Source organism: Schistocerca serialis, chromosome 7 (assembly GCF_023864345.2).
Source record: "Schistocerca serialis cubense isolate TAMUIC-IGC-003099 chromosome 7, iqSchSeri2.2, whole genome shotgun sequence".
Lineage (NCBI taxonomy): Eukaryota > Metazoa > Arthropoda > Insecta > Orthoptera > Acrididae > Schistocerca > Schistocerca serialis.
Genome location: NC_064644.1, coordinates 473,260,511 through 473,273,029, shown reverse-complemented (window position 1 = coordinate 473,273,029; position 12,519 = coordinate 473,260,511). Strand labels below are relative to the sequence as shown.

Genomic DNA, 12,519 nt, shown 5'->3' with positions numbered 1-12,519 from the left:
GTTAACATCCAGTATTGATTTAAGTGTCAGAAGTCATTTCTGAAAGTATTCGTATGGAGTGTAGCCATGTATGGAAGTGAAACATGGACGATAAATAGTTTGGACAAGAAGAGAATAGAAGCTTTCGAAATGTGGTGCTACAGAAGAATGCTGAAGATTAGATGGGTAGATCACATAACTAATGAGGAAGTATTGAATAGGATTGGGGAGAAGAGAAGTTTGTGGCACAACTTGACCAGAAGAAGGGATCGGTTGGTAGGACATGTTCTGAGGCATCAAAGGATCACCAATTTAGTATTGGAGGGCAGCGTGGAGGGTAAAAATCGTAGAGGGTGACCAAGAGATGAATACACTAAGCAGATTCAGAAGGATGTAGGTTGCAGTAGGTACTGGGAGATGAAAAAGCTTGCACAGGATAGAGTAGCATGGAGAGCTGCATCAAACCAGTCTCAGGACTGAAGACCACAACAACAAACAACAACATATATATGAGGTATTAATAATACATAATACTGATCCAAGAAGCACATATCGAGAGAATCTAATTCTGTACAGATCTTCTACACTGCTAGAGGAGAAATAGATTCTTAATCTTCCTATATGGCAGATGTAGCATTTTTTCGGTAAAGACAACTTGCCTCACTCCGAGCGTGGCTCAATTTTCAGTTTACAGACAGACTAAAACCACACCAGCATTTCCTGTCCAGGTGTCTTGTGCGAGTAGGCAGAATAACTTCCCTGAGCTCATGTTTATATAGTGGAGTTATCATCAGTTTATTTAGTACTTAATTTGCAGTTGTTAAGTGAGCTAGTGTGTAAAAAAGGCTCAATGGCTGGAGCTGTCAGCACTCTACCACACTGGAGAGCCTGCCCCAAATGTAACATTCTGTCAGTATGTATTCGATAATGTTAATTTTATTATCTTCCCTGCCAGCAGCTGGAACACTTCTCAACTGCATCACCCAGTCTTAGATCTCCTATCTGAAGAGGCTCTGAGGCTTAAACTGGCTCTCTCTGCAACAGGAGGAGGTCACCTCACTATTAAGGGACTTTGGATATTTTAATGTAAATCAAGCAATACATTACAGCAGATTACTGTTCTAGGCTTGAACACAGTCAGTCCCATTCAATCACGTATTTACACACACCTCAAAAGATACACTGTGGATATGTGGTAAGCAGGTTCACTCGTTGCAGCTCACACTGAGTGCCAGCAGTTTCGTAACGGAAGAAATGTACGCAGCCTACCAATAACACAGTTAATAACGATTTACCATCAAGTGACTACGTCATCATTACATGCCCTTACAATTCACTGTCAGTGTTAGACAGCAGCGAGGTGCCATATTCACCAGTCAAATCCCTACTCATCAACACTAGATTTTTAATCTCGGAGACCCTGTACTAGATATCTCCTCTGTCCACAAGCTCAAAATTTTTATGAACACTGCGCCTTCAGTGTGAAAGCTGCAGCCTCGGTGTGAATTTTTCACTTTGCAGTGGAATGTGCACTGATATGAAAGTTTGAGGCAGATTAAAGCTGTGTGCCAGACTGGGACTCGAGCCCAAGACCCTTGCCTTTTGTGGACAAGTTCTGTACCAATTGAGCTACTTCTGCATAGCTTTACTTCGTCCAGTACATCTTCTACCTTCCAGACTTCACAGAAGTTTTCCTATGATACTTGCACTCCTAGAAGAAAGGATATTGTGTAGATATGACATAGCCATACCCTGGGAGATGTTTCCGAAATGAATTTTTCACTTTGCAGTGGAGTATGTACTGATATGAAACTTCCTGGCAATTTAAAACTGGACAGGGACTTAAATGCAGGAGTCCAGGAGTGCTAGTCCTGCAAGTTTCATGGGAGAACGTCTGTGAAGTGTAGAAGATAGGAGATGAGGTACTGGTGGAAGTAAAGATGAGAGCATGGGTCATAGTAGTGATAAGGTAGTTCAGTCGGTAGGGCACTTGCACACGAAAGGCAGAGTTCCAAGTAACATTCTGGCACATCGTTTTAATCTCACAGTACCTTCCCCAATAAAGGATCAGTTTTCTTTATTTTGCAGTCTCAATTCTCTACTTACCACAAAAAATAACAGCACGATAACCTTCACTTCACATCCACAATATAAAAACTTACTAGCTAAGTTAACAGTGCCCCTTGTACAAAGAAATATATATATCAAACTAAACTACAATTATTGACCTACTTCTCTCAAGTATTGTATGAAAATAATTTCTGTTGAACACTATTTCAGTGATTAAATATGCATAAAAGGGTCATATTATTCCCCACTCTCGTGGTTACAAATCCCTATTTTTCAACATAATATACGTTCAATGCTACAGCCTTATGCTACTGTACTGGGAGGGCCTGTTTGCCTGCTAGGTACCACTCTACTGGTTGACGTTGGAGCCAACATCTTGCTGCATCAGTAACCTCCCCATCATTCACATCCTGCCTCCCTCAGAGTACATCCTTTGTTGGCCTAAATAGATGCAAGTTGGAAGATGCAAGATGTGGGTTGTAGGGTGGATGAGGAAGAACAGTCCAATGAAGTTTTGTGAGCTCCTCTCAGGTGCGGAGACTTACTTGGTGGACGAGGGTGTCAGCACTACTAACAGAGACATTCAGTTGAGCAGCAAGGTGTTTGATTGTGATCCTCAATCACCTAGAATGAGAATGTCTGCACTTTCCAACATTGCAAGAGTCATTGCTGTTTTCGGCCAGCCAGCACATGGGAGATCAGGCAGGTTTATGCACCTTGTTGCAATGATGGCAGAGGCATCACCCCGTGACTCTTGCTTTTGTTCACTGCCAGATCTCGATAGACATTCTGCAAGCACTTACGAATCTCTGCGATGCTCTGACTTTCCACAAAACGATACTTAATGCCAGCTCTCTGCTTGGAATGCACCTTCATTACAGGTGCAATTTTGTAGGTTTCGTATAGTACCACCACGTATTGAAACTTCATGAAAGAGTAGGGCCAAGAAAAAATTGTTGAATTACTTATAATGACAATAATGTGGAAAGAATAGATTGCTCCTCACCATGTAGGGGGGAGGTTGAGTCACAGATACATACTTACTTCTTGGCTCTCCACCCATTGAAGGGCCTTGGCCTGCATCACAATATCCTGCTGTTCTATCCGGTCCCATGACTTTCCATCTCCATCTTCTGACATCCAGCTTTTTCATGTCGTCTTCAATTCCGTCCACTCATCTCTTTCTGGGATCTCTCTTCTGTTGTTGACTGTCTCCAGCCTTGCCATCAAAAACCCTCTTTACATATTCTGTCCTCCTCTATTCTGCCCATATGTCCTGCCCACTCAAAAAGTTGTTCTTTTTCTGCTGTTGTATAGGTGGGCCAACCTTCTTGATTGTATTTTGGGCCATATATGTTATGCTGAAACTTTCTGTCCTAAATGCTTTTTTAATGTCTTAATAGCATGTATCACTTCCTCCTGTGTGGGTCCTGGTGTTGAAACCTCTGGTCCATAATAAGTTATTTCTGCCAGTTCTCATTCTAATCCTTCTACTTCTGGATTCAGTAACTCTTTGAAGTATTCTGTCCATCTGTCAAGTGTTTTATTACTCTCCCCTATCAAATTCCCTTCTTTACTGCTACACATATTTGTTGTGGCTTGAGACCTGCCTTTCCTTCTTTAATTTTTTGGTACAATTCATATATTTGCTTATCTTCTCCTAGCTGTTCAATTTCTTCCAATTTTTTTTTTCTTTTCTAGTGCTCTTTTCTTCTGTCTGCAAGCCTCTTAGCTACATGGCAATTTTCATTATATTCATTCATATTTGCTCTTGTTCTTCTCTGAAATAATTCCATTCATGCTATTTTATGCTCCTCAATTCTTCAATCTGCTTTCCTGTGAGCCCGTACATGTCCCAAAACCTCTCCAGCTGTCTCGAGGATTGCAGTCTTGCATAATTTCTACACATTCATTTGTCATGTCAGTATCATTTTTAATCCCCTCTTCTATTTTCATCTGATATGCTCTCCGTATTTCTTCAAACTTCAGTTTCTTAATGTCAAAAATCTCTTGTTGGTGGCCTTTTTGTTTACTGAGTAGCATATCCTTTGCCTATACTTAATTCTCACTAGATGATGGTCTGAACTGCAGTCAGCTGCACATTGGCTTCTAACATCCATTATGTGCCTCCGATCAACCAACATATGGTCTATCTGATTTCTGGTTGTCCATCTCGAGACATTCATGTTTCTTTGTGTATCTTTTTGTGCGGGAAACATGTACTGCTGACAGTCATGTTTTTACTTATAGCAAAATCTACAACCCTAAGTCATTTGATATTTCATGGAGGCTATGGCTTCCTATAGTTGGCTGATAGGCCTCTTATTTTCCTGTTTTTGCACTCAAATCTCCAATTAATATCTTCACATCATGTTAGGGTGCCTGATCAACAACTGCTCTACCTTGTTATAAAACTCATTCTTCTGTTGTTCATCTGCCTCCTCTGTGTGTGAATGTACATTTATTATTGTTGTGTTGGAAAATTTTCCCCTTAATCGTAACATAACTGGCTCAAAGTGTATCACTGTGTGTTTCAGTTCTTTAATGACCACAAAACCTGTTCCAAAGGTATTTGTCCTCCTGTCACTATAGAAAGTGAAATTTCCTGAGTCCATTATGTCACTTCCCTTCCACCTGATTTCCTGGAGAGCCAATATTTTTATACCATATCTCATATTGTTTTTTTGTGTGCTGGGGTTGTCATCAAAATATCTGGCCAGCTTATTCCTTTGTTAGCATTTGCAACAACTGATTTTTGCAGGGGAGTTGCCCTTACAGCTTACCAGATTGTTGGATCCATTTTCAGGGGAACATCCTTAGCCTCTATAGATCCCTCTACTGACTGCAAGGCAGCAGTTGATGGTTCGGGGTTCAACAAAATTGTTCATCCAAAAAGGCCTTCATCAGAATTGGGCAACAACACACACACACACACACACACACACACACACACACACACACACACACACACACACAACCACAGTCTCTGGCTGCCGAGGCCAGACTTAATATCTAAGGTATTCGGAAATTCCCGTGAAAAATTGTTAGGGCTTGTAAAGTGGAGTGAGTAAATGGTATTTTGAATTGGAACCTATGTTCAGAAACATACCACTTCCATACTATAACCATTTGAAGATATGCTGGTAATGTGACCACTTTCTCAAGCAGTTGGTTTGGCATGACCCAGAACATCACTTGTTTCACAATTCCACTCATTAATAGCCAAAGAAATTGCTCATGTACTTGTTGACCAATCCTCTTCAAGTTACGCACTACAGCCTCTTACAATTTGGGTGTGCGGCATCTTCTGCAGCATCACATTCGCGCCTGTTGATTGTGAAGGTACCCTTTCTCAAAGCTGTTGCTTAATTGTGGCAAAAAGGGGTATGTGATGGAGTCTGACATTGTGGAGAATGATCCTGATAAAGGCAACAAGCAGCTTTTCCATTGGCACAAGCTTCACCATTCAGAAGGTTCATGTCAGTGTATTCTGCAAACGTATACTGAACCATGTTGCACTTGTCTGGCATATTAATGAGGCTTAAACCAGGTCAGAGAGGTAGGATAGATGTCAAATGACATCCACCAATCTGATGATGTAACCAGCCCTACCATAACTACCCTGTTGTATATCTACCTACCAGATATGTTTTCGAATGGCTGTAGCATGGAAATGGTACATTTCTGGTTGTGAGTTCCTATTCAAAATATTATATACTTACTCCCTTCTACCTGCCCCAGGAATTTGTAACGGGAATTATCGAACACCCTGTATACTCACAAGTCGTGAGCAGGTTTTTTCAGCCTTACCCCCTCCACGGAACTGTTACTTGTGCAGACCACAAACATCTCAACCCCCCCGCCCTGTGCCGCCCCCCCCCCCCCCCTTTTGCCAGCTATGCCACTGTGCCACTGAACATACATATCAGTAATTTCACACAATTAGTTAGTTACTGTTTAAGATGTGTGTGTGTGTGTGTGTGTGTGTGTGTGTGTGTGTGTGTGTGTGTGCGCATTGTACATCTGGCTTCTTTCACCCTAAAGTTTTTTGATTAATTGTGGGTGTTTGAACTCTGATCTTCTTTGGATAGTTCTGGTTTGTGTGTGTGTGTGTGGGGGGGGGGGGGGGGGGGGATATTTTCACATTTTGTAGGCAGCATTTAACTTTATAATAGATATAGCAGCACTTTAATTTAATTTACAGTGTTCCAACAGCTTATTTCATTACAAAGTACCCTAGTTCTTTGTGTTATAATTTACTCAAAATTCCAATTTTGTTTGTAGATAAAAATAGGAAATTAAATGATAAAATGAAATTTTTTGCAGAGCTACCAGTATGCAGTCCCCTGATACATGGTGTCCTGCGTGTTGTATCCCAGTGGCAGGATATCCTCAATGATGAGCTTGAAGCTCGGCGTCCTCCACCACTCAATTATATACCAGGTTGTTATGTGGAGACGGGAGTGACAGGACCAGCTATTCACAAGTACCGTTCACTGTTTGAGCCACAAAATACACCATTTCAGTAAGTTCATCACATATACTAATTACAGCAAAAACAAATAATGTTTAATGTATGAGCAAAACATCTTGATTGATTTCATGTTAAAATCTGATCCCATCATTTACTTCCTTGACGAGACAGCATAGGTCACATTTAATGGTCAGTTTTGTAGTTTCATAGTGCAGTACTGGTTCTCACCCTTTTATCTTCCTAAAACTTGTTTACATTTTCACCATTTTGTGTGTTTAATGAGTTATTTATATATAGCTGAGTAAGTTGTCAAAGGAAATTCAGTGCACACTACTGTTCACATTGTGTAGTGATTTGGAAAGGATGTACAGGGTGTTTCAAAAATGACCGGTATATTTGAAACGGCAATAAAAACTAAACGAGCAGCAATAGAAATACACCGTTTGTTGCAATATGCTTGGGACAACAGTACATTTTAAGGCGGACAAACTTTCGAAATTACAGTAGTTACAATTTTCAACAACAGATGGCGCTGCAAGTGTTGTGAAAATATAGAAGACAACGCAGTCTGTGGGTGCGCCATTCTGTACGCCGTCTTTCTGCTGTAAGCGTGTGCTGTTCACAACGTGCAAGTGTGCTGTAGACAACATGGTTTATTCCTTAGAACAGAGGATTTTTCTGGTGTTGGAATTCCACCACCTAGAACACAGTGTTGTTGCAACAAGACGAAGTTTTCAACGGAGGTTTAATGTAACCAAAGGACCGAAAAGCGATAAAATAAAGGATCTGTTTGAAAAATTTCAACGGACTGGGAACGTGATGGATGAACGTGCTGGAAAGGTAGGGCGACCGCGTACGGCAACCACAGAGGGCAACTCGCAGCTAGTGCAGCAGGTGATCCAACAGCGGCCTCGGGTTTCCGTTCGCCGTGTTGCAGCTGCGGTCCAAATGACGCCAACATCCACGTATCGTCTCGTGCGCCAGAGTTTACACCTCTATCCATACAAATTCAAACGCGGCAACCCCTCAGCGCCGCTACCATTGCTGCACGAGAGCCATTCGCTAACGATATAGTGCACAGGATTGATGACGGCGATATGCATGTGGGCAGCATTTGGTTTACTGACAAAGCTTATTTTTACCTGGATGGCTTCGTCAATAAACAGAACTGGTGCATATGGGGAACCGAAAAGCCCCATGTTGCAGTCCCATCGTCCCTGCATCCTCCAAAAGTACTGGTCTGGGCCGCCATTTCTTCCAAAGGAATCATTGGCCCATTTTCCAGATCCGAAACGATTACTGCATCACGTTATCTGGACATTCTTCGTGAATTTGTGGCGGTACAAACTGCTTTAGACGACACTTCGAACACCTCGTGGTTTATGCAAGTTGGTGCCCGGCCACATCGCACGGCTGACGTCTTTAATTTCCTGAATGAATATTTCGATGATCGTGTGATTGCTTTGGGCTATCCGAAACATACAGGAGGCGGCGTGGATTGGCCTCCCTATTCGCCAGAGATGAACCCCTGTGACTTCTTTCTGTGGGGATACTTGAAAGACCAGGTGTACCGCCAGAATCCAGAAACAATTGAACAGCTGAAGCAGTACATCTCATCTGCATGTGAAGCCATTCCGCCAGACACGTTGTCAAAGGTTTCGGGTAATTTCATTCAGAGACTACGCCATATTATTGCTACGCATGGTGGATATGTGGAAAATATCGTACTATAGAGTTTCCCAGACCGCAGCGCCATCTGTTGTTGAAAATTGTAACTACTGTAATTTCGAAAGTTTGTCTGCCTGAAAATCTACTGTTGTCCCAAGCATATAGCAACAAACGGTGTATTTCTATCGCTGCTCGTTTAGTTTTTATTGCCGTTTCAAATATACCGGTCATTTTTGAAACACCCTGTAGTTGGAACATTCATACCTAGTATCCTGTGGAACTTACAGAAAAAAAAAGAAGTTGTTGCATTTTTTACAGACATTTTCATTGCAGTTTGAAGCAGCAGGCAATATTCTGCAGTACTGCTTAAAATTATCACTATGATATTGGAAATCTCAGGATGGAAACAATGAGGTTGAAGTTCAGTGTGACAGTGAAGTCATATAGTTGTGTATAACAGATGTAGGTATGGTTGGAAACAACTTTAACCTGCCGAGTATATACTGGGATGTCTATGGATTCATTGCAAGGGGTACAGACAGACAGACAGACAGACAGACAGTCATGCAAAATACTTTTGAACACATTTTCTGAAAGTTGCCTTGAGCAACTAGCTCAGCAGCCCACATTCAATGGAAATATTGTAGACTTTGTAGTTACAAATAGGCCAGACCTTATCGACTATTTGAGTGTAGAAACCGATGATTAATAATCATAATGTCTTTATAGCAACTATGATCACAAAAGTTACTAAATCATTCAAGAGGCTAGGAGAGTGTTTCTACTAGTTATAGCAGATAAGCAGTTATTAACATCTCACTTGGATAGTGAATTAGCATCACTTATTTCTAGTAAGATGGATGTAGAGGAATTATGTGCAAAGTTTAAGCAGATTGTAAATTGTGGTCTGGAGTGTTATGTGTCTAGTAAGTGGATAAAAGAGGGAAAAGACCCACCATGGTGTAATAACAAAATTCGATAGATGCTGAGGAAACAGGCTGTTGCATTCTTGGTTCAAAAGAAATGCGTAAATGACGACAAGCAAAGGTTACTAGAGATTCCTGTGAAAGGATCTATGTGCAAAGCATACAACTACCACCACCACACACCTGTGCAAAAGATTTGGCAGAGAACCCGAGAAAATTCTGGTTATATGTAAAGCCACTAAGCAGGTCTCAGGCTTCCATGCAGTCTCTTGTTGAGCAGTCTAGTGTGGCAGCTGAAGGTAACAAAACAAAAGCTGAAGTTTTAAATTTCATGTTCAAGAAATCATTCACTCAGGAGAATTGCATAAATGTACTGTCATTTGACCATCAGACAGACCCTTTAATGGATGACATTGTAATAAGCATACCTCGCATAGAGAAAATTCTGAAAGATTTGGAAGTAAATTAATCACCTGGTCAGTAGCAAATCCCAGTTTGATTTTACAGGGACTACTATACATCATTGGCCCCTTACCTACTTTGCATTTATCGTGAATCTCTCACCCAGTGCAAAGTCCCAAGTGACTGGAAAAAAGCACAGGTGATGCCAGTATACAAGAAAAGTAAAAGAACAGACCCACAAAATTACAAATCAATATCCATAACTTCTGTTCACTGCAGAATCCTTGAACACATTCTCAGTTTGAATAAAATAAACTTTCTCAAGACTGAGAATCTTATGCACATGAATCAGCATAGTTTAACAGAGCATCGTTCGTGCGAAACTCAGCCTGCCTTTGGATATACTGAGAATTATGGATGAAGGGCAGCATATTTACAGATTTCCCAAAAGAATTTGACATGATGCCCCATTGCAAGCTATTAACAGAGGTACAAGCATATGGAATAATTTCACAGATATGTGAATGGTTTGAAGACTTCTTAAATAATAGAACCCAGTATATGGTCTTCGATGGCGAGTGTTCATCAGAGACAAGGATATTATCAGGAGTGGCCCAGGGAAGTGTGGTAGGACTGCTGTTGTTCTCGATATACATAAATGCTTTGTCTGACATGGTGGGCAGCAATCTTCTGCTGTTGGCTGATGATGCCAGGGTATATGCTAAGGTGTCATAGTTGAGCGATTGTAGTAAGATACAAGATGACTTACACAAAATTTCCAGTTGGTGTGATGAATGGCAACTATCCGTAAATGTGGAAAAATTTAAGTTAATGCGGGTGAGTAGGAAGATCAAACCTGTAATGTTTGGATACAGTATTACTAGTATCCTACTTGGCACGGTCAATTCGTGTAAGTATCTGGGTGTAACATTATAATGCAGTATGAAGAGGAATGAGCATGAGATAACTATGGCAGGGAAGGTGAATGGTCGACTTTAGTTTATTGGGAGAATTTTAGGAAAGAGTGGTTCACCTGTAAAGAAGATGACGTGTAGGACACCAGTGTGACTTATACTTGAGTTCTGTTTGAGTGTTTGGGATCCGTATCTGGTCGGATTGAAGGAAGACGTGTGAAGTTCACAGTACTGATTATTTCATGGTACTGACTGTTGGTGGTAAAACCAAAGATAAGAATAAATTCATATTTTTGTTCACTGCACTGAACCCTCAATTCATATATAACTTTTTGTTAAATTGAAATAGTTCCTGGCATGGGCAACAGGTCTCAGAAAATATGGTAAAACCAAAGATAAGAATAAATTCATATTTTTGTTCACTGCACTGAACCCTCAATTCATATATAACTTTTTGTTAAATTGAAATAGTTCCTGGCATGGGCAACAGGTCTCAGAAAATATGTGCAGAACAAAAAACGTAAATTTATATGATCAGTCCACGGCAGTTGGATGTGTAAACATGTAAATCTATGTGGGCGATATGCAGTGTGTTAAATTCTAATGATTCTAAGTCAAACACTGAATTTTAAATTCTCAATCGGCACCTCATTTGCTGTACATGATTTCAAGCATCATTCAAAGGGGCATCAAATGTTTCTCTAATCTATTTGAATCACTTACATCAGAAAGGCAACTAGTATGAAATTTGTAAATTTCTATTTTCTCTCAATTATGGTTCCGAGTGGTTCAGTGCATTGTTAAAAGGAACCTGATTGCACAATAACACGTGTCTGCCGATTCCATTAATTTTCTATTTGCAGCAGGTGGGGACCTAGTCCACGACGTGTTAGTGGAAGGAGGAACAATATGACGTTGTTGAACTCATAAAACATTCCTCAAAAACCAATAACAAGTTTTCCATTGTTCAAATGAAGAGAGATTCTTTTATTAACTACAGTTCCTGGTGACCTACATTCTGTAAAAGAAACTGAGTGATGATTCATATGGTAAAGTCGACCTTCAACATCTGAAAAGGCTTTTCATTATTTCCAAATACCATGAAATGATCTTTTCAGCTGAAAATTCACCTAGTGCTACATGCAACATGAATAGTTTTGGCTTTACAGTGGACACTCTTAGACTGAGAAAAGTTATACAACATTTGCAACTGCCTCCCAAGAAAGGCCATGTATCCATACTGCCTATAAGTAACAACAAAATGGATGACATCAAGAAATATTTTATCCGTATCCCTAAAGACAAGATGCAGGTTTTGCATGCAGTCACATCATGGCTGTCAACAATGGCATCTGAGATGTAGATGGAGGTGACTGAGTAATATAACCATGAAAAACATCAAATACTATTCAGAAATAGCTAACAATAATTTTCTTACAGTAAAAGACAGTTATTTGTACAATTCTGTTTTAAAACAAGTAACTTAACCCTACAATTAATTTGAAAACACAGTGTACTGTAGATAGGGAACATGTCCAACACCAACAAAATCATCCACTTGTTTCCCTCCATGGGATATTTGACTTTTACATGTATGTAATAAGCAAATATACCTACATGAAGAAACCGGGAATACATGTCAGGAGATGACAATGAAAACAATCAATTTTTGACAACATAATTTAATCAGATAGCTAAAAAGTCTACTCACCAAGCGGCGGCAGAAAACACACATAAAAGAAGGCTGTAATTAAGCAAGCTTTCAGAGCCAGTGGCTCCTCCTCCAGGCAGAAGGGTTGAAGGGGAAGAAAGAGGGGTGGAACAAAGGACTGGAGAGGTCTAGGAAAAGGAGTAGATTTCAGGAAAGTCACCCAGAACTGCGGGTCATGGGAGACTTACTGTGCAGTAAGCTTGCCTAATAACAACTTTCTTTTATGTGTGTGTTCTGCCACCACTTGGTGAGTAGATGTTTTTTCTATCCAGTTAAATTATGTCAGGAGATAAATTACATTAAACTAGTTTTATCCAGTTACTTGTCTCAACTGCAAAATTAGGAAATATAGATATGTTGCCTTTTTACAAAAAG

General features: G+C 40.3%; 1 protein-coding gene across 1 annotated transcript in view; it reads left to right on the top strand.

Annotated features, from left to right (window-relative positions):
* The window catches only part of LOC126412095 (dmX-like protein 2), a 370,418-nt gene that overhangs the window by 271,649 nt on the left and 86,250 nt on the right, over positions 1-12,519 (top strand). The window contains exon 49 of the mRNA XM_050081514.1: positions 6,376-6,574. Within this exon, the coding sequence (XP_049937471.1) occupies positions 6,376-6,574 (199 nt within the window). The remainder of the gene's footprint in view (positions 1-6,375; positions 6,575-12,519) is intronic.